This window comes from Channa argus, chromosome 20, assembly GCF_033026475.1.
Source record: "Channa argus isolate prfri chromosome 20, Channa argus male v1.0, whole genome shotgun sequence".
Classification (NCBI taxonomy): domain Eukaryota; kingdom Metazoa; phylum Chordata; class Actinopteri; order Anabantiformes; family Channidae; genus Channa; species Channa argus.
In genome coordinates, this window is record NC_090216.1 from 5,534,771 (window position 1) to 5,556,365 (window position 21,595).

Consider the following 21,595-nt stretch of genomic DNA (forward strand, 5'->3'; position numbering starts at 1 on the left):
GTCAGAACTGTGTGTTACTGAACTGTTAGTAGCATTATAACCTCAGTGAAGCAGTTTTTAAGCTTCAACTTTAAGGATACATTAACTGTACAATGTCAGTATCCGTATGGACGACTCCTAAGTTTTGTTTTAAGACAGAGTGAAATTCATTTAAACTGTATTGCTGCTGGAGGGGGAAATCTATCCCAAATTAATCTCCTAGACACGTAAAACATTATAAAAATCTAAAATCTATCATGCAGGACCTCATAACAAATTACAGTATATTAATGATTAGCATATAATAAAACCTAGGAATTAAGTATAAATGAGCTGCATCTTTAGTTTTTCTTTAATCTAGTACCCAACGTGTGGCTTTTATTTTTAAGAAACACAGGACGATGTATTTTTGAGACACCATGGGAAGTTCACTATCCACAAGCTTCACGCTGTGGCAGAGGACTTGAAGCGACTTGGAAATAACATTACTTGCGGCAGCTTTTGTGTTTCGCGCAGATGACATCTCACTCTGTGGTGTCTGATGGAGGCAAAATGGACCGAAATGCCTGAAAATAGCCCGCAGTCGAACACCATTCTGCTATTACTGCTGTCATTACGTGTGAACACGAGTGTGAAGTTAACTTGACACTGTACTAAATGTATCCCTGTGCAGCTTGCTGCTTCTGCCGTCTGAATAGATCCTCCAAAGGGGTGTTAATTTAGCAAAGGCTGAGCATATTTTGTTCTGCAAGCCTGACAGATAAGAGGCGTGAAATTATGGTAAATTAAAATAATGTCAATGTATAGTAATTAAATTGAATTGATGTAAAAAGCAAAAAAAACAAATTGTCAGTGTTTCTCACGTTGAATGACTAAATATAATAAATAAATTGCTTTAAAATAAAGAGCATAATAAGTGTTTGCTCTGAAACAATCTTGCACGTCACTTATTGTTGAATTGCTGAATCCCGAGTTTTCTTCATAAGTCCCATTAGCTATGTTTGGAGTTTGTTATGTTTGTGATGTGTGTGGGACGTATGACGTTTTTCAAAAAAGCCACACGAGTTATTTTAAAATTTGTAAACTTCATATCATGAAATGTAACTTTTCATACAAAAACAGATTTAATATTCTTTTCTAAATGCAATGCATCTGTTTTCATTCACGTCAGGGTTCTCACATCCCAAACCGCTGAAACGTCAAATATTATTTTACCCATAAATTAATAATAGATTATTATTATTAATCCCACATTGAAAAAAAAAAGCCATTTGACGCCAGCAAATATCTTGAGTCAGATGTTTCAGCTGACTCACACTGCTCTGCTGTAACTACTGTGCCTTCATATTTGTTGTCGGACGTAAATTCCAGGATTACAGGATATTAGATCCTCATTATTGTTTTTACCACATATTGAATCAAGTGAATGTCGCTGTAAACTCACAGTCTGATATTTAAACCTTTGAAGAGAGGAAAGGGACATTTAATGCAGAGAGCTCTTTCTCTGACCTCATTCTTTTATGCCAAAAGTGCAGCTACACAGCTTCCTCTGCCCTTTTTAGTTCTTCCTCTGGCACTCGTAACGTGTGTTTTTGCCTGGGTAATTGGCGATTGTCCTAGTTTGTGTGTAACAGCAGACCTCCGGCCTCTGGCCTCAAAGCTGACCTTTTATAGCTCACACCCTGTGCCAATCTTTGGCATCCAGCAACTGAGATGTGCTGCCAGTACATGTACCACTAGCTGTTTGTGATGGCACCAAAAGGGTAAATACAGTAATAGCTTGGTAATCAGCCTAATTACTTCCACCAAGGACATTTTGTGTTACTTTGCAGAATATTAGTTATAAAGTATGTTGTAAATACCAATGAAAGACGAGTCCAAACATCTTGGCTGTTTTGCACTTATTTAGTATAAAACAACTGGGAGATTAATCTTATAATGTTTTATATGTATGTTGCAGGGTTGACCCTGTTGCACCCTCCACATTTTCCCATTTAACTGAACTCTGGTGGATGACAAATGACTGCATTGTTCCTCTGATCCTTGCTTCCATTAATACATCTGTACTACATGTCCTCAAAACAGAAACGACGAGCGTAACGGGCGAAGGAACACACACACGGCTGGCAGAAAGAAAGAACTGAAACCAAGTTCTGTCATCACAGTCACTGAAGAAAATGTACAGCAATCATTTGCTACGGCCACAGCCAGACGTCTTATGTAACCTCAAATGAGGAGCAGACCTTGCTAACAAGCACCTGTATCAGGTACACTGTGATCCAAAACACACCTCCAATCATTGAGAGCTGCTGAAACAGGATATACAGTAGCATTGTTTGGGTGCAGAGAGGGCAGGTCTGAGGTTTTCTATCAGATAACTGGCCGCAATTGTGTCCGATGAACTTTCCAGAGCTTTGGTTGCGTTTCTGTAAGAGCAGCTTGAAAGGTCGCCCCGTAAAGGTCACCGCTTGAATCTGATTGTCTTCTTTTTCGGATCTTGATCCTTAGCGGTGAGGGGTGTTCGTGACACAGCACACACACGTCATTGTTGAACAATTCTGCCCTCTGTGTGCAATCTAAAGATAAGAGAAGGGGATATTGTGAAATAAATGCAGACAGCTGTCCACACACACACACACACACACACACATACCACTGAGTGTAGATAGGAGCTACCATTCCATCCACACAAGATGCAAACGAAAACTCATATAGAAGAAGGAAAGAAACACACTCAGGGGACATCATAAACACAAGGAAAGGCGAGAGACAGGGAGGGGAAAAAGAGGGAGAGGTACCTGAGCAGCAAGTGGTACAGCACAGAGAGGGGCTAAAGGCCCATTCATGGGCTGCTTGCCCTCAAACTAATGTGTGTTCATTGCAGCCAGTCTGCACAGACAGATTTTGGGGCTGCAGTCGGACTTTGCATCCAGTCCATCCAGACATTTGTAGACTTGGGCAGGCGACGAAATTTACATCACTGACACACATGCAGACAAGTGGATGCAAAGAACATGAATTGGCTTTGACGTTTAGGCGAAAATAATTCTTTTTTTCATCTGTACCTTCCACTCTGATCGACTGAGCGAGTGTATTTTTTGAGCAAATCTGGATCCGCACAATGCTGAACATTTTCTAGCATTAAAACAGTACACAGTGAAGCCCAGTTCAGCCGCAGCAACTGAAAACCTGCTTCACTGGAAAAAAAAGATCTTTATCGGATCTTTCGGTATTGGTTTCCGTCCAGACTGAAACTGTGTATTACTTCCTCCTAACACAAAGCTTTTTTCAAACTAACTGGAGAGTGTAAATCTGAAATCAGATAGCTTGGCGTTGTAATGTGCACGACTAAAATGGAGCTCCAGTGGAAATGCTGTTACACTGGTACCCAAGCAGGTGGTGGCAGTAGCGCTGCATTTTGATGTGTTTGTTCTACTCGTTCTGTAATAGCTTTAACTCCAAATGGGTGTATGGGTGTATCACTTTGAACAATTCATGGAGCAGTACCGGTAATAGCATACCATTACTTGGTCTTGCTCAACGTGTTTTCTGAGGTTGCTTGGTTGTCAATCCTCCGCACATTTTACGCAACCTGTTTTACCCATCTATTAGCATGTGGACCGAGGTAAATGCAGAAACCTGAACCTCCTGAATTGTTTATAACATTCCAGGCTTGTATGTAGACATACTTAGCAATGTACTTCCTAAAGTACTCTTCAAATGTCTAGATCCACAATCTTTCTTCAGTTTCTCTCTACTCCCATCTGCCGGGAATGAGGTGGAAGCCTACTTTTCTTATAATTATAGAGAATTAATGATCTGAGGCCTTATTTTAGTGTAAAAAAAACACTGGATGTAAAATGGCTCATGTCTGCATGGCTGCTGACTTTTGCTACCTGCCTTGGTGGCATTGGCACATGATAGCCGGGCGAGTCCGCCAGCCAGAGTCCGGCTGGCTTGTGAAACCGCACTGCATCCAGGCTTTGAATTATAGATCCGCGGTGGGAGCTACCAGTGCAATAATCAGCAAGATGGCCAACGAGGTCAACCCTGCTGCTTTAACGACCTGAACAGCAGGGCCTGTTGATTTGAAAACCCATCAGCCAAGAATGGCGCTGGGCAAGTGCGCTCCACCGTATCCCAGCGCTTTTTATGGCATTTAGATAACTCCATCACGCTAATTGGTTTCATGTCACTGCATAAGCAAGCTGTTGTTTTGACTTTGGCTGATCCTTGTGAGGATATGAATATTTTAGGATCCTCTTTTTTCATAGCCACAGTGTGTAAATTCACACTCGAGCCATTTGTTTTGTCAGCTCGCAGGGTCAATTTAAATGAGTCAAGCCCTGCATCCAAATGAAACTGCTAAAAATGACACCGTGTTTACAGAGGCTGTCAACCAGGAAATTGCTTTCCTTTTCACTTCATACGGTTCTTGGCTCCTTCTGGCTTCCAGCCCTCTTGTGTCAAAATTGACATCTTCTTTAGTGGTGCCCTTGAATTAGTCAGCAGCCACAAAAAGTAAAAGAAAAACAGGAGCCAACTTCAAACTGACCTTGACATCTCTCACCTTATAATATGGAACTAATATTGCAACTAATATAGTTGAGTGATGTCTTTCTCTACTAGTATTCTGATGTTTGGAAAATCGTGGTTCGAAATGTAGGTATAGTGGTTAAAGGTGATGCACGAATAGCTACCACCATTTATGCTTGGTAATTGTGCATTGTCTGTTTCGGCCTCCCGTCTTATATAGCTTATAGGCTTCGATTATTGCAAGGTCACCCAATGGGTAACAAGAGGTTAGGGAAATAGATCAACTGGCAAAAAAACAAATAGCTGTTGTGCTCTAATGCCTCACAGCCAATGCAAATATTCAAGTAATTAATTTTCAGTGTCACAGTTAAAGCTTGTCCCATACTTTGTTTGTTAACAGTGGCACCAGAACCCGTCAGACATTTGTAATAATCTTATCAGGTTATATGCCTGCTATTGTGCTTGTTGTGTTTGGAGAATGGTTGCTGTGCACCTGTCTACTGACTCACCTCCCGGTTTTAATACTGCTGGGTTCATGATTCATGCACAGCAAACACAAAAATGATTCTGTGTGCTTCTTTCTGGGGATGATTCTGTGGATTCTATCTGCCTAATGGCTAATTGACAGTACGATCGACCGATTAAAGCTGTGAGATATGGTTGATTGTTTCGTGTGGAACTAAGTCATATGCTTTTTCCCCGTTTAAATCACGTACACAAAACTGCGTGCGAGCGCGCTGGCCTCCGCTCAAGTGGCCAGTCGGGCCAATTGCCAACCTGCTCGCAGAGACTTGCTTGTTGCAGTGCACTAGTTGCTAGTGTAAGAGTTCATGTTTCTATGGAACTGTGTACAACAGAGAATGTGAAAGAGGGGGAGGTTGTGTGAGAGCTTTATTGGTATCCATGAGACTGCCATGTTTCCAAATGCTCATTAACCCGTTCTGTATGCAGCTACAGTAGGATTGTCATGAACTAAACCCCAGACTTTTTGTTTCTTTGAATCGTCCTAACTGAACACAGAGGACGGCCTGCTTGTGTAACGGGTGCCATAGTCGATATTGCCTGCAGTCAGTTATTGCCGGGAAAACACTTGAAGCGCTAGCCCAGACACAAGGTCTTATGTTGCTACACAGTGTACTGTCATTAGAGCCAGCACCTCACAGACTTATCAGGAGACTTAAGAAAATGAGTCGTGTAGATCATGCCAGACAGCAGCTGCTGCGTGGGGATGTTCATGGATGGAGCTGTGGAAGCCACTGTAATTCAAGAAACGCAGTTGACAGATGGGACTGGAGGTGCTATCAACACCCTTGGCCCTTAATGAATTTCCCAAGTGTATGCGCGGGGGGGTGGGGGTGGGGGGGGAGAATTGTGCATGGATGCGCACACTATTTGATACCTGCTATACATGCAATTATGTAGGAGCACTGTTGCATGCTCATTAGCTTTCACAACAACACGTGCACCCTTCGTGCATATGGTAACAGGTCAACACTAAGGGTGCTAAATTCAAAAGGGCTTCATTTTTCATGGCTCCAACATGGCCTTTATTTCAATCAACTGAAAATTAATCAGCAACTAAATGAACACTTAACAGGTAGCATTTGTAATACAATGATTTTTTTTAATGCACTTTTCACACCGTGTTATTCTCTAACCTCTGACTCTTTGGCTAAACTGAAACACACTAAAACACAATTTACAAGTTAGGCTCCATGTAGAGCGCTACATGTTTAGTAGATGATGGTTGTAATTTTGTTGATCATATGTAGTCACACTGACTATACTGAATTTGACTTTGGACACGTGTGCACTAAGGTCTAAAGAGACTATTGATAAAAGTGCTGCACAAGAGTGCAGTGCTGCTTGTTCCATTCTCCTGCAACAACAGACACATGTGCTTGTCTCTCTTTCCTTTGCCTTTTTTGTCAAACTAATTCAAAAATGCTTCTGAGAGTACTCATATTGTGTCTGAAGGTCATCACATTGAAAGAGACTAAGTGACTCAAGTGCTTCCGACCTTGAGTTCACGATATCTGTCCTGTGAAATGTGATCAGAACTCGTACGTCACTGCAACTAGAAAGAAAGAAAAGTTAGAGGAGAACCAGGATGTTAAGAGGAAGGGAGGAAAGAGACTGGTGTCAACTTCTCACATGCTCTCCTGGGATCCGCAGCTTTTCCATGCACATTCCATAGAAAAGAACTATTGTAGAACGAACAACATGATAAAAGATATCTTGAGTCCAGTGAAGTAGTAAACTCCAAGGACAAACAAGTAGCAGTGTTTCCTCATCTTTCCTAATTCTCCGTCTTCAGTCCTTGGTCCCTCTCTCCTCCCATCCCCTATTTTGATGATTGCAGCTTGTGTAAGCTTGCCGTGCTCCCCGCCTTCATCCTCTGTTGTCAGTTTATTAAAAGTGAAATCTCTCCTCTTGAATATCAATTGAGAGGCTTCAAAGTGAGCGGCTCAGTGGTTGAGGGGGGTCATCAAACAAACCGGGTGTTTCAGCGTTACAGGCCTCAGCTGAAAACTCCCAGCAGCCATACGGTGGCTTTAGAAAGTATTAGCACACCTTCACTCCTGCACCCTTTATTATGTTGTAGATTTAATTTTGAATCTTATCTTAATTTAAAAAGGTCAAAGTGTACTGCCACATAATTACGACCTATTGTATAACATATATGCACATGACTTTGCAGACCTCAATATTCTTTTCGCTGAGAGCTTATTGCTGTGTGACAGATACAGCTAAATGTATATTACTTTGTACCTTAAACTCAGGATGGTAGTTCAAGTGGACATTTACTCTCTTCGTGTTGTAACCATATAATTTCCTGCACATGGCGTCTGCATCGGTCAAAAGTTGCATGGCCACCGCAAGTATATAACATCTATGTTTTGTTGGCTTTCATCCATTGGGTTGGGATGCAGAGGGCAGCAGCAGGTTCTCGTCCCACCCCACCAGGTGTGGCCCCGCCCAGCCACCAAGGGACACCCTGGTTGCCGGTCCCAAGTCTGGATAAAATGGGAGGGTTGCAGCAGGAACAGCAAAACCCATGGCAAATCAACGTGCGGAACACGTTCTGCTGTGGCGGCCTCTGAAGGGACAAGCTGATGCTAAGAGTTCCAAAGTAATTTAATGAAGAACCAAATCCATAACATCACATCATTGACTAACTTCCTTCCATTAGCATCAGCAAATCAATGCAATCCCTTGTTATGCATTTCCTTAATTTTTCTTCATGAAAAAAACTAAAAAGGCACATTCTTTTAATATTTCAAGACAGACTGAAGCCAGCCACTGCAGCACAAGCTATTAGGAGTTGAAAACTTCCTGACAATGGAACCTGAAAAACTGCAGCTCCCATTACGCAACAGTACAGGTGCAGCAGAGCGGGTACCAATGTCATTTAACACTGTTTCCTCGACACCCATAAACTCACCAGTGTCTCTGTTTGCTAGAAACATTCATTCCTCTTTGTCCTGATGTTTATTACAACACTAAATGCTTCACATTTATATTAAAAGACAATGAGTGTAGATTGATGAGCAAACATGTCAGTTCTATACACTTAAAATTAAATGTATCAAATCTAGTGTGCAAACAATGACGGGCTATGAATATGTTCTGATTTCACTACATTTGAAATAAACTCTCCCTATTTTGTTTTCTGTATGATTATTTACTTTATTGTCAGATGCATATTATATTTGCAGATAAAAGTGCAAACCTGAGAAAAGAATGATTCCTCTTTAGTTGCGGACAACCTGTCAACCTTATCAACAGCATTTTTATATAAATTTTTATATATTCCTCCTGCTGTCATGCTGTGCTCTTTCTTTTCAGACTTTGTCCCTGAAATGTTCTTATGGAGAGCTTTGATTTACTGATTGTGGGTTAGGCGGAGGTTTTCTCAAATGGCACAAATTGAACAATGACACATCTTAATATCCGTGTATTCACATATGGAGTGATTCTATATAGCTCAAACTGTCACATGCACAATAGCATCATCAGAGCAAATTCAACCTGCCCCCATGAATTCACTTGTCTTCACTTGGTCTGGTCTCTCTGTGCTGCTCTGTGCTGCATTCATGGACAACACGCTATGGAAGTGTAACTGTTTTTGGTGCACGGGCAGCATGCACTTACCTCTCTTCTAATCATTGCTAATCAAATGGTGGAAGAAGAAATGCTGGCTGAAAAGTGGAGAAGTGCACTTATTTTTACTTTGACAATTTAATTGGTCAATTTTGAAAAAAAAAAACGTGCCTGTTCCTGTCAGTCCTCGCTTTTAAAAGTAATAAAATGTCTCTTCCGGTCTGATCTGAATACACAAGAACTCATGTGCATTAGGCTCTTCTTAAATTCTACGATAGGTCAGGGTCCATGCACTTGTAAGGTGACTTCTGTAGTTGCACAGAGTGCATGGATATATTGTGGAGAACCTTTTCCGAAGAAATTGACGTAAAATGATGATTTTGCTCTAATATTTGTTTTAAGAATAATGTAAAAAACCCAAAAAACAAATTGATGTGGTGATGAGCTTTAAATGTTGTCACAGTTACATTAAACTTGCATTAAACCCAAGTGAAGCCTACAACTTCCAAGCAGCTACTACAGTTTTTGATGTCTTTCATTTCCCCAGACCGAGGCCACACGTTAAGTGTCTCAACAGAAAGAGACACCTGCAGCAATCTGGAGCAGATAGAAAGCCATCTGCATTTGATGCCGGCTCGTCCTGACAGCTGATGCCACAGCTGTGCAGCCTACTTAATGTTTTAATTCCCTTTGTCATAAAGTGTTAACACACGTTAGGATCTAAACGAGCAGTAAATGATAACAGAGAGACTGTAATCCTTACGATCCCAGCCGGAGTTAGATGGGATTTCACATTTCCGAATTTCCCACCTGTCCTTTTGGTAATTTATTTTTGCTACATTTTCAAACAGACACCCACTAAACCGAGGGACCTTTTGCCTGTTATTTGAACTAGGTGATTAACAGGAAACATATCATGATCGAGTGAACCGACTGTTTTGGGACCCACTATCTATTCATACCGCGTGTCGCTGCTTTTATTCTCATCTGTCTTTGCCCTCTGTTTTCCTTCCCCTTGCTCTATTATTAGATGGTGGTGCTGATGGACCCCATGGAGGATCCAGATGACATCCTGCGTGCCAACCGCTCCAGGGAGAAGACTTACATGTTTGACGTTGCTTTCGACTACTCCGCCAGCCAGGTCAGTCAGTAGTAGAAGTTCATATAAATCAAGTACTGAATGAAGTGAACAAAAAAATATCCCACTGCACTGCGTGTATGTGCACCTGAACCCTTTATTTTCTGCCTCCTGTGTAGGAGGAGGTGTACCGAGCTACAACCAGGGGGCTGATTGAGGGTCTCATATCAGGCTACAATGCCACTGTGTTTGCCTACGGACCCACAGGTTTGTGTGTGTGTATGAGTTTGTGTGGAACGCATGACCCAGGCTGATTGCTTTGCATTCAGGCTGAGTAGAGATGTACAGTATCACCTATAATTACCTATTGTGTTACCTTTCTCACCCGTAATTGCTGCTCAGCCTCGGTCTGAGTCACCTAGTCAGGAAGAGGGTGACACATCCTATTCATGTCTGTTTTACTTTTTAATTTTTTTGCAGCTCTGATTAGAAAATTAGTCATGCTCTACCTCCCACATATCCTGTGGTTATGGGCAGATTGTCAAAGAATAGTTATGTACCTGTCTCGGATTTCTTCTTCCTTCTGCCTGTCCAAATATCTCAGCGATTCTCTGTTGGGGAAGCACAGCGATTGTAGGTTGTTTAACAGTGTGGTCAGGTCATCCAAGGATACATTAAGATGGCACATGCTGAATACAGTCTTAGGATCGTAGGACAGAGACACACACCAAGCTGACATTAAAGACCTAGTAGCTACAAAGGCCTGAACTGCAGTCATCTGGGCCAGAGAGTGTGCTCATGAACGTGCAACAGCAAAGGCCAACTAACACATACTGACTCCTTGTTATCAAGCAGCTAGAAAAATGATTAAATATGGAATGTTTTTCTTTTTCCAGGTTGTGGGAAGACATACACCATGCTGGGGACGGACAAGGAGCCGGGCATCTACGTTCGAACTCTGAACGACCTGTTCCGTGCCATCGAAGAGACCAGTGACGACATGCTGTACAGCGTCTCCATGTCCTATCTGGAGGTGAGAATCTCAGTGTCCACAACTTGTCACAACACAAAAATCGTCCAGCGAATGCAAAAGTGAGGACACATCTCCTACTCGGCTTGAAGTGGGGCTCAAAGTCTTATGGCTGTTATCTCGATTGCTCCCTCAGACTTAAGAGTTTTCTACTGATTTCTTCATATTTGAACTGTGGACATCTTCCTCTGTTCCTGTCGGCATCACTAATAGAACTTCTGTCCCTCACCGTCACCTGTTCACACTGATAACATCTGAGGTTGTTAGCTAATGCCATCTGCAGGCAGGTGGCACTGGTGTCGCTTTACTTGTGCCTGGCTTCTGTGTCACATGTGAAATGAGCTGAGCTTGCATCATTGTTCGCAGAAAGGCTCGGACACACATGAACAGACAGGTTTTCATTTCTATTGTGTTTGTTGGTTTTTATTATATGGTCTTTATGTTTTGTCTTAAACAAAGCAAAAATAGATTTGCCGGTTCTTTTTTTCTATTCTTTTTCTTTTTCTATTTTAAAGACAGACTTGACCGATCTCAACATAAGGTTTTTGGCACAAAACCCAACTACAAATGACCACTGAACCACTGCTGAATGCCTGTAACTGGCAATCACCTGTAATTTCAGCTCTTTGTCTCTAAGTGACCCTTATCGATGGCCATTCAGCAGCTTTGGCGGTTTGCAGCAAAGTGAAGCTGTAAATTCTTCCATTTAATATAATTTTTTACTGTAGCCCTTATTTTTCCACGCAACCAAAAGTGCCAACTGAAAAGTGTTTTGATGGAAGAAATATTCCGGCAAGACGAAATAGCAACCGACTTTGTTTTGTTTGTCTCTCGGTTATATTCTTTGGATCACTACTACACATACATTATTATTTGTGTCTCGCCAACACACAATGTAAGTGCAGTGGATTCGCTGGCCTATCAGCTGCTACGTTTGCACAAGTATAGGTACAACTTTAAACAGAAAATGCAAGATGAAACAACGTAAGACGAGGCAAAATATCGAATCAGCCGGACGGTGTCAGCATTAGTTCTGTCTGGTTTTCACTGCTTTAAGAAACCGATCGCACACTGTATACAGTGCTTTTGTTGCACAGAAGCCTGCAGTGCTTTTAGGTGTTGAGCTGAGTCTTATCTCTGCCTTTGTTAGTGGATGATGAAGCACAGATAAGACAGCAGGGTGAGGATGGTGGTTTCCCTGTGTGCCTGCTTGTTGTGGTTCAACACCTCATTACTGAGAAGCAGGTACACATTACACTGCCCGTTCAAGTTATATATTTGCACTTCTCACCTCCCAAGTAGCAGCTACTTGTTTTTTTTTTTGTTGTTTATTAGTTTTTTCCAATAAGGGAAAAAGCACGTGACCCTTGGAAAATTGACTGCCTCGTTCAAGATCTTCAGGTTTGATTTAAAGTCAACAATTTGTCCATTATACAGTAGTTATGCTCCCATAAGCCATTCTGGAAAATGGGTCAGCATGAAAATAAATAAGAATGAGTCAGATTTGTTCTGAAATGTTCGATGGGGGAAGAAAAGGAAATGAGCACAGCAAAAGAAAAGCATAAAGACCGATGATGAATATGACCTCCTCATCAAATAATGAAGAGGGCAAATATGAAAAGAACATCAAAGTACACGGAAGAGAAAATTTGAAATGACACAATAAAAGCACTTGTGCAGGAAAGATTTTGTCTGTTGGGAGAAAGGTTGGCTGAAGACATGAAATTACATTTTGTGTTTTTGCTGCCAAACGCTATCATTATATGTTATGTTACTGAAGCGTAGATCTTTAGCAGCACTCTTGGTTGGTGGAAGTGAACCTTTTCCTATAAGGACACCGGTCGTGGAATCTGGACGTTCTCTGTCCTGCACTGAACTCGTCCGGGATGAGTCCTGACACAACGCTTTGTGTGACGTGTGTGTTTGCCGTTTCCAGGGAACAATCTGTTGCCACTGCCGAACTCACCACAAAGAGGTTAAAAGCCATTTTACAACCTGACTGAGCAAAGCACACACACCTTGCTCCCCATACTCTAAGTAGGGCCTCACAGTGCACATAGTGTGGTGGTAAATGTGTTCAGACTTCACCAGCAGTGAAGGCGTGCAGATGGAAAAACTAGCAGAACAAATACCCAAATGTCAGTGTCAGTAAAAGCATCCCCTTTTCAGCGTTAGTGGCCGGGTTCGGCTTGACAAATAAAACCTGTGTTTACAGTTCCACCTTCCTCTGGGTTTGTCATCTGGTGGTGACTTTCCAGGATGTCACTTCCTGTGCAGGCTTTTATGTGGGCCAACAGGCTTTCACCGCTCCCTCAAGTCACCTACATTTTATTTTTGTGAAGAAAAAAAGAGCGCTGGCATTGGCTTGATGACAGGATGCCACCCAACAAGCTGTGGTTTCTAAATGACAAGCTGCCGAAATTACACTAGTTGATGTCATTGTACCGGGCTTGTGTGTGTGTAGTAGCCCTAAAAGCCAGAATGAAGACTTTTTTTATTGAAATAAACTGAAAGGATGTGTTACAGACACGAATTAACACGTAGATAAACATTAGTATTATTTTCTCAACTTTATTGCAGGTTCATGGACTGACAATGTTATGTTTCTGTCTGCATCTTTGTAGATTTACAATGAAATGATCCGTGACCTGCTGAACCCGTCCTCGGGCTTTCTGGACCTGAGAGAAGATTCTAAGGGAGTAATTCAGGTTGCAGGCATCACTGAGGTGTCTACCATCAATGCTCAAGAGGTGAAATTAGCTACCTAACCCTGCACTGCAGGGCTCATTTTTTTCAATCAAAACATTTAGATTTCACCTAGTGCAACTGCACACCTTAGAAAACTCTCTACCTGTGTGTTGTCAGATCATGGAACTGCTGATGAAGGGCAACAAACAGCGAACCCAGGAGCCGACGGCTGCCAATCAGACATCATCTCGCTCCCACGCGGTGCTGCAGGTTGCTGTCAAGCAGCAGAGCCGCTGCCGAGACGTCCTGCAGGAAGTCCGCTTTGCACGGCTCTTCATGATTGACCTCGCTGGCTCTGAACGAGCATCACAGGTGGGTTTTTTTTTTATTATTTTATTTTCTTAAACATATATATATTTATACATATACGTATTCATAGTCAGGAGATTTTAAGTAGCTGAAAACTGATACTTGTGCAGGTAGAGAAGTTTTTTTGGTGTGTGTTTGTACCTATGAGGCTGCATTTACTGTTGTGTGCAGTGTTTTGTCTAAAATTTATCAAAGACTTGGCTAAAGGCCATTACATAAATTGCTCCCTTTAAGCTTACATAAAATCGGTGAGGGTACTGTGTAACCGTACTAACCACAAGGGTCAGCTATGTGCGTGTGTCTGCACTCATGTAGCCTCTAACTATAGTCAGCTCACTGGGGATGCTGAGTCTTAAACAACAGCCTGCATGATTGAGGTTTCCATAAACCTCGAGAGACCTCAATAAAAAACCCTTTATATCTGATATTTTTTCCATTATGACATTTCTTAAGGCAAAAAGCCTTTAGCCAAATTAATTTGTTACAGTGTAGCTGCTTTAAAAGCTACACCGTTATTACAAGTGGTGGAAATTTGACTTTCTAATTCTTTCTATTTTATGACAATTCTGTGATAAAATGGAAAGAAATTTCATGGGATATAAGTTCCCAACAATGTGTATTTGTTTAAATAATCTCAGTCTTAACATGGCTTTAGCAATAAAAGTTTAATAATGTACTGTATATATAATAGAGTCTCACAGGACATTAAGTAAATTTACCTGACAATACTTGTGCACTCGTACTTACAGTACTAACTTTTCCTTAGGTTCATTCTTCTTCCACCACTGGTGATTAGTCTTATTTGGCATCAAGTAGTTTATTTATAAAAGCATTAATTCCCACAGGCCGGGACTGTATTGTCAGAAAATTATCTGTGAGCAGATTGATTTTCTGCGTTTTATTATGCACTGACCTTCTCTGTTTAAGTACTCGAGTGAGAATGTTGAACCGTATTTTTTCAGTTTGTGCCTCGCAGTTTCTCAAGTTGAGTCTGCTTTTAATAGCTTGTAATTCTCGGCCATGTTAACACTGCCATCTCTTTCCACACCATGAGAGTAACAAGCAAACAGTCGGTGAGTGAGAGCACTTATTTTCCATGGAGACTGGTGGAAGGTTCACATCCATACTATTGATAAATAGCACATATGGCCTCCATTAGGATCGGAGCAGAACAGAGAGTTGTTTGTCGATGGAGGCCACAGGGGAACGTTTTCTCTGCCTTTAAAGAAGAGGAGGACATGTGGTTAGGAAACGGTGAAGTTGGTTTAGGTCAGCCAAGTGTTGATGGACAAAATGTAGGAGGTAATGCCATCTCCTGGGCAAGAGCAGAAACATGACGGCCACTCTTCAGTCTGGAGCTGCTGCACATGTTCAGAGGTATCAGTGGGCAAAGCATTGAAGCCCCTGAAAACCTGGTTTCACCTTCTTCATGTTCTTCATGGAGAGGTTTAAACTCATGAAGATAAGTTCAGATGGTGAGAAAATAAGGTGCTGTCCATGTAACCACATGGTTCTATGCTGGGGTCTGTTAGTCCTCATCTGGGTCGTCTTATTTCCTGTCAGATCTTGACTGTTTACTCACTAACAAAGGTGTAAAATATTTTTAAGAATTGAATAAAACGTTTGTAATTTTTCAGACTCAGAACAGGGGTCAGCGGCTAAAAGAGGGGGCCCACATCAATCGCTCCCTCCTGGCTTTGGGCAACTGTATCAATGCCCTGAGTGACAAAAATGCCAACAAGTATGTCAACTATCGAGACAGCAAGCTGACTCGCCTACTAAAGGTATTACTGTTTTTTTGTTTTTTTTTTTTTTAAGTTTTTGGATTCGTGTTTATTTTTCCCTCTGGACTTTTTCACCATCTGTCATTGATCAACAGGACTCATTGGGCGGGAACAGCCGAACAGTCATGATAGCCCATATTAGCCCTGCCTCTATGGCTTTTGAGGAGTCTCGTAACACACTAACCTATGCTGACCGTGCCAAAAGCATTCGAACACGGGTGAGAACATGTATTTTAGTTTATTTTGTATATTTTCATTCTAAGACATTTACATTTTAGAGTATTTCAAAAACCAAATTAGCTGATTAGCTAAGTTCTTTTTATTTGTGTTTTTCAGGTAAAGAAGAACATGATAAATGTGTCATACCACATTGCTCAATACACCAACATTATCTCAGACCTGCGCTGCGAGATCCAGCGGCTCAAAAAGAAGATTGCAGATCAGGCGAGTCGTCAGCTCAACTCAGATCGTGCTGACATCCGCCACGTCCAGGGTAACATCTTGTCCACACGGCCTCATTCAGAGCCGAATTTCCCTACAGTTTCCTTACCATCTCATGCTGTCCTGTTCTACCCTCCTCTCATCATCTTTCCCCACTTGTAGCTGAGGTCCAGGCCCACTCCACCCAGCAGAGTCAAGCGGAGATGGACCAGTTGAAGGAGCAGCTCCTTGATGCCTTCCGCCAGCAGATGGAGATCAGAAAGAGCCTGATGGAGCTGGAGAACAGCAACATGGAGATTCAGATTGACACCTCCAAACACCTGCTAACCATAGCAGAGTCAGTGTTTAGTGTTTGTCATACCTCTTAGGTCCCTGTGTAATATTTGGGAATAAAAACCACATCAAACTGAACTTAGTACTGATGTTTATTTTGTTATGCTAGCTGGGAGCAGGAGCAGAGTAGGCGCAGGAAGAAGTGGCAAGCAGAAAGGAGAAAGGAAAGTGTCAATAAGGATGAAAGCGAGAAGGACTCTGACTCCCCAGAGTCCCCCCCCGACAGCACTGAGACCCAGGAGGTGGCGATTGCCCGAGAAAATCTAGTCTCACTCATGGCTGAACAGAAGAGGATTCAAAAACAGAAGGTAGGTCGTCCCCCCCGCCCATGTCTTAAAAATGAAGACAAAATGCTAAAGTGTGGCAATGGGATCAGCTGTTGTTGTTCTTTCCTTAAGGTGCTGCTCGAGCGCAGATTTCTAGAGCTTCGGGACAGGGCCCAGCGCCTGGAGGAGCTGCTACCTCGGAGGGTGAGCTCAGAGGAGCAGCGTGAGGTCTTGGGTCTCCTCTGCAAGGTCCACGAGCTGGAGATCGAGAACGCGGAGATGCAGTCGAACGCCTTGCTCAAGGACAATGTCATCCGGCAGAAAAACTTTGTGGTGCAGCGCTTCGAGCAGCACAGACACCTGTGTGACGAGCTCATACAGCAGCAGAGACAGTTCATCAATGGTGAGTTCGTCAAAGTTTTTGTTGGAGAGCAGCGTCTGTCGCATGGCTTACTGAATTCTCTATGTGCATGTGGGTTCCAGACCACAGTCTGCTAGTCCCTCCACACCTCCAGGAGCTGTACGACATGTACATGAGGGGACTGGATGAGAGGAAACTGGACAGAGCCATGGCACTGGATAAGGTGACCACCAGACACACCATCAAGGTAACTCCTGCATGCAAAAGCAGATAAGAAAATCAAATTATACTAAAATATTCAAACAGTGGTCTGGTGGATTACATACAAAAAGGCTGCTCTCATTTCTAGGAGGGTTCTCTCCCCAAGATCACCCTGCCGGATCAGGGTCGTGACAACATGCAGGACATGGACTCGGACCAGGAGAGTGTACGCAACATGTGCCCTGATAACAGACGAGGCCAAGCCAAAACTCGCAGAAACACCTTGCCCCCCATACTGCCTGAGTCGGAGCTGTAAGGGTTCACGTTTTTCCACCTGCGTGTCTCTGTACTGTACCTACATATACATACCGGCTCATATGAGATTCTCAGCTTTGTTCTCTCTTCCCCTCTGTCAGGGATAATAACAGAGTTTTTAAGAGCAGCCCTCATGCCAGGCATATAAAAAACTCAGCCGTAATGACGCCGCCTCCCATCCACATTAACGGGAAGGGCAACAGAGAGGTGAGAACAGTTCTAATAGGCAGGTTCAATGGCTATGTCTGAGGGGGGTCTCATGCTGTGAACTATTTCAGTCCAGTCAGGTGCTGCTTTTCACTTGAAGCTGCACGGCTTCCTGTTTGGCTTAAACTCACGCAGATATTTTAGTCCAGCAGTACATTTTCATTTTCAACACACGTGCTACCATTGAAGAGACTCTAACATACGCTTTTACATTCAGGCTTTTTTGCTCTGCTTTTCATGTTGAAGTGTGCAAACCAGCAGTACTACATATTTTTTTCCAGGCTTGAGGTAATATTACCTCCATCTAATTTCCTCTTTATGCAAATGTGTCAGGAGTGTGAATCATAGACAAGATAACATAAGAGCAGTAATGAGAGCCTGAACCCGAAGGCCCAATTTAAAATAAAAATGTTCATTTTAGAGACAGACAGTCGACGTTGACCACCTGAACTGGACTGAAAGCAAAGGACCACAGTGAATGTCTGATCATAATTTGGCACTGTGCGTCTCTTGTGTGCAGCTGCAGCCTCTGGCTCCTGAGAGCGCTCTGAGCAGTGTCAGCAGCCACCTGGACTCCTCACCTGAGAGCAGCGAGACTGGAGGTGACACGCCCCTAACCCAAAATGGTAGGATGTTTAGTAGTAGTGCATGGGTGAGTGGGAGGTTAAGGCACCAGGGCTCAGGGCTGGTGGACGCACTCTCAGCTGTGAAACCAGTTTTCTGAATTGAATTTCCAAAAACATTTCAGCATAGAGACATTACGACCTTTAATTTCTAACTTGTTTTATCAAAATCCACATTGCAAAGGTCATGTCTTTAAATTGCTGTTTTAGCCTTAAGCCTATGTATTAATTTGAAAATAGTGCAGCAGAAGTTGGTAATATATTTGATTTTGTTTTTCTATATAAATGACCTAAGCCATTTATTGAAAAAAGTAACTAACCATGGATCTCCACAGAGCGACAGCAGATCCTGAAGGGGGTCCAGAGCATCGTAGTAAAAGCGGCCCGTCGACGCTCCAAGGCCCTGGAATTGGATGCCTTGCGATTAGCCCCTCCTCACTCTCCCCTGGACTCCAAAAAGCAGAAGAGCAGCCTTTCTCTGAGTGATGCGCCCACTAGAGGCTTGCCAGTGCGGCATGGCAGACAGCCCAGCCCCGAGCTCAGACACGCCACCTCGGACGATAACCTATCCAGCAGCACCGGGGAGGGACCCGGCGTGGCGTCAACCTGGACGCGGACTCGTAACCGTCAGGTTGCCACAAAGAACAAAACTCCAAGAGATGTGGTCTTTGAGGCTCGCCGCAAGAAGAGGCGCTCGCGCTCTTTTGAGGTCACTGGTCAAGCTGTAAGCATTTTCCTTTTTGCCGAATGAGCAGTATTCCTGTAGGTACAGTCTCAGTTATTCACTCTTGTATTAACATTAGACACTGCTGCTTTGTCTAACCTGCATTAAATTCATAACAGTCAAGATTACAAATGTCCAAATTACTAATTTACTTGACCCATTTAAACCACAGGAAACAAACATTACATGCACTAAATACAATCTAGTATCAAGCTACACACAGACGGCTAAAAACTGACACTGGTGTCCTAAATCAATATCTTGCACTTAGACACAAACTGCAGACAAACTAACGTGTATTAGTTTGTTCTATTTATTGCTGTATTGCTTCTCCTTCAGTCCATATGTCATGGGGCTGTATTTATACCCTTTTTTGCATGTGTCGCCTTTAGTAATTGGTCGTTTGGTCTTTTCTTCTTCCCTATCACTTCCAGGTCCCTCAAACGAAGACAGCCACAGCTCAGAGGTTCCGCCCTCTGGACAGCACCTCAGACCCCCATCTCCACGTTAACGGTCCACCCCAGGCTCCGATGCCGCGTCCCCAGTACAGAGGAGTCCCTCTTCTTGCCAAAATCAGGGCAAACCACATCACCCAGCAAACTGGTAAATACCTGTCACTGCCATCAGAGAGATATTGATGTTCCTCGTCCTCAGCGACTGCTTCATTGAGCTTTGTTGATTCCTGTCTCTCCACAGGCTCAAATCCAGAGTCCTCCACGTCTCACATCAGTAATCTGAAGCGAGGATCCTACCTGCGGCAGCCCCAGCCTCTCCTCTATGTCGCCACCACAGGCACACAGGCACGCACACGCAGGCACTGAGCACCAAACACCCGAACCAGCTGAACCTTGAACACAACCCTCTGGAGGGCACATCCACCCCAAAGCCTGATTAAATGAACACTTAACCCCCCTCAGTGACTGACATTAAGTCAGACTGTGAGTCGGTATGATGGAGATTAACCAGACAGTAGCTGGATTCCTCCACACAGGTCTTCTCTGTGCTTTGCTGTGCTACACTCTGAGGGACGGCGCTGTCAGGCTCTGAGACCTGAAGGTCTACAGACGCCAAAGATCACTAGACGTACAGTGTATGTTCTGTTTTGTCCACTGTTTCCACTTTAGCTTGCTGTCGTGCTGAATTACTTGTGTTTTTGTCAAGTGGGGATGGTGACAAGTGCACTATGAATGTAACACTGTACTAATATTTGTGCATTATAAGTGTACAGTGTTTTGGTAGCGCTCCGTGCTTTTTATGAAGAAACTAAAGCATCAGGCTGTCGGGGTTGTTTATGGGGCTGAACCGCACAATGATGATGTGTAATAGTACTGATGGTAAAGAAAGGAGAAATATTACACTAGCAACTCTGTTAAAACTGTATAAGGAGCAATGGCCGGCAGTCAAAATGTTTTAGCATCAATGTTTCTTGGTAGTGAGGTTGTTTCAGTTTTATGACACACTGATGTCTGAGTAATATAAAACTTGATTGTTGTGCTCTTCTGGACTATGTTGTATTCTGACAGGCCCCCAGGTCTATGCCTTTTTTTAAACCTAAACTTGTCTGTTAAATGTCATGTTTAGTACCACAAGCAGCTTTTTAAAGACTAGTTGGCTGTATTTTTAACGACGTGTTTAACGGGGTTGCCTTTACTCTTGTTTTTGTCAATGACATCATTTTCATAATTACTACTTTCTATGCTTTCTTTTGTACATTTTTTTTATTTGTACCCAAAATAAATTTAAGTAAAACATGTAAAATTGTGTTTGTTATCTGTGAGAGTTCAACTCAGTATGAGTATTTACAATGACACGTTTTTTGAAAACCCTTTATAGAAACTAAAACTATTGTTTAACGCCATGCAAATGTGAATTTAGTGTATAAATGCACAAATTCAACAAGATGCCTCCACTGGTCTGATCTGTTACCTTCCAAAAAGTCCACTAGATGGTGCACAGTTGCTTCATTTAGGACACAACTATCCAGCATCCAGGCTAAAGTGCACCTGGTTACTGAAAAGTCACGTGTTTCCCCTACAAGATAAGTTTATATTTTTTCTTCTGTCCTTTCAGCTTATCCCGTGAGCTCAGGGTCACAGCGGATCATTGTCCGCATGTTAATTTGGCACATTTTTTTTTTACAGGATGCCCTTGCTGACCCAACTCTCCCCAATTTCTACCGGGCTTGGACCGGCACTGCACTGGGCTCTTAGGGCTTCAGTGTCTTGCCCATAGACACTTCAGGGATAGAACCACTGACCCTGCGGTCCGTGGACGACTGCCTTTGCCAACTGAGCTACGTGGACATAATATTTGAATATGTCTGAAAAACATTATTTTAATCGACACTTTACCTTAACACACAATTAAATTTCCAGTTGATTATATAGTTGAAATAGAACCTGTTTCAGAACTCGATGAATTGATGAATCACTGCTTATGTGATGACCTGACCCTATATTGATTACTGGCCTTAGTTCACTGAATAATTGCTCTGGGCATTATAGTAAAACATTTAATTTAGGGCCATCCAACGCTGGCCATAATAACCTATATTCT

General features: G+C 42.7%; 1 protein-coding gene across 2 annotated transcripts in view; it reads left to right on the plus strand.

Annotated features, from left to right (window-relative positions):
- kif19 (kinesin family member 19) overlaps positions 1-20,779 on the plus strand; it is a 30,619-nt gene extending 9,840 nt beyond the window's left edge. Inside the window, exons 3-20 of one of the 2 annotated variants that reach the window (XM_067488319.1) lie at positions 9,650-9,760; positions 9,877-9,964; positions 10,594-10,730; positions 13,352-13,477; positions 13,593-13,787; positions 15,422-15,568; positions 15,664-15,786; positions 15,905-16,061; positions 16,172-16,346; positions 16,452-16,650; positions 16,741-17,011; positions 17,092-17,216; positions 17,319-17,482; positions 17,587-17,692; positions 18,213-18,318; positions 18,651-19,039; positions 19,474-19,642; positions 19,736-20,778. In XM_067488319.1, coding sequence (XP_067344420.1) covers positions 9,650-9,760; positions 9,877-9,964; positions 10,594-10,730; positions 13,352-13,477; positions 13,593-13,787; positions 15,422-15,568; positions 15,664-15,786; positions 15,905-16,061; positions 16,172-16,346; positions 16,452-16,650; positions 16,741-17,011; positions 17,092-17,216; positions 17,319-17,482; positions 17,587-17,692; positions 18,213-18,318; positions 18,651-19,039; positions 19,474-19,642; positions 19,736-19,860 — 2,913 coding nt within the window. In that variant the 3' untranslated portion in view covers positions 19,861-20,778. Of the gene's footprint in view, positions 1-9,649; positions 9,761-9,876; positions 9,965-10,593; positions 10,731-13,351; positions 13,478-13,592; positions 13,788-15,421; positions 15,569-15,663; positions 15,787-15,904; positions 16,062-16,171; positions 16,347-16,451; positions 17,012-17,091; positions 17,217-17,318; positions 17,483-17,586; positions 17,693-18,212; positions 18,319-18,650; positions 19,040-19,473; positions 19,643-19,735 lie in introns of both variants that reach the window. The other variant, XM_067488318.1, reaches the window with a different exon arrangement.
- Positions 20,780-21,595: the final 816 nt, after the last annotated feature.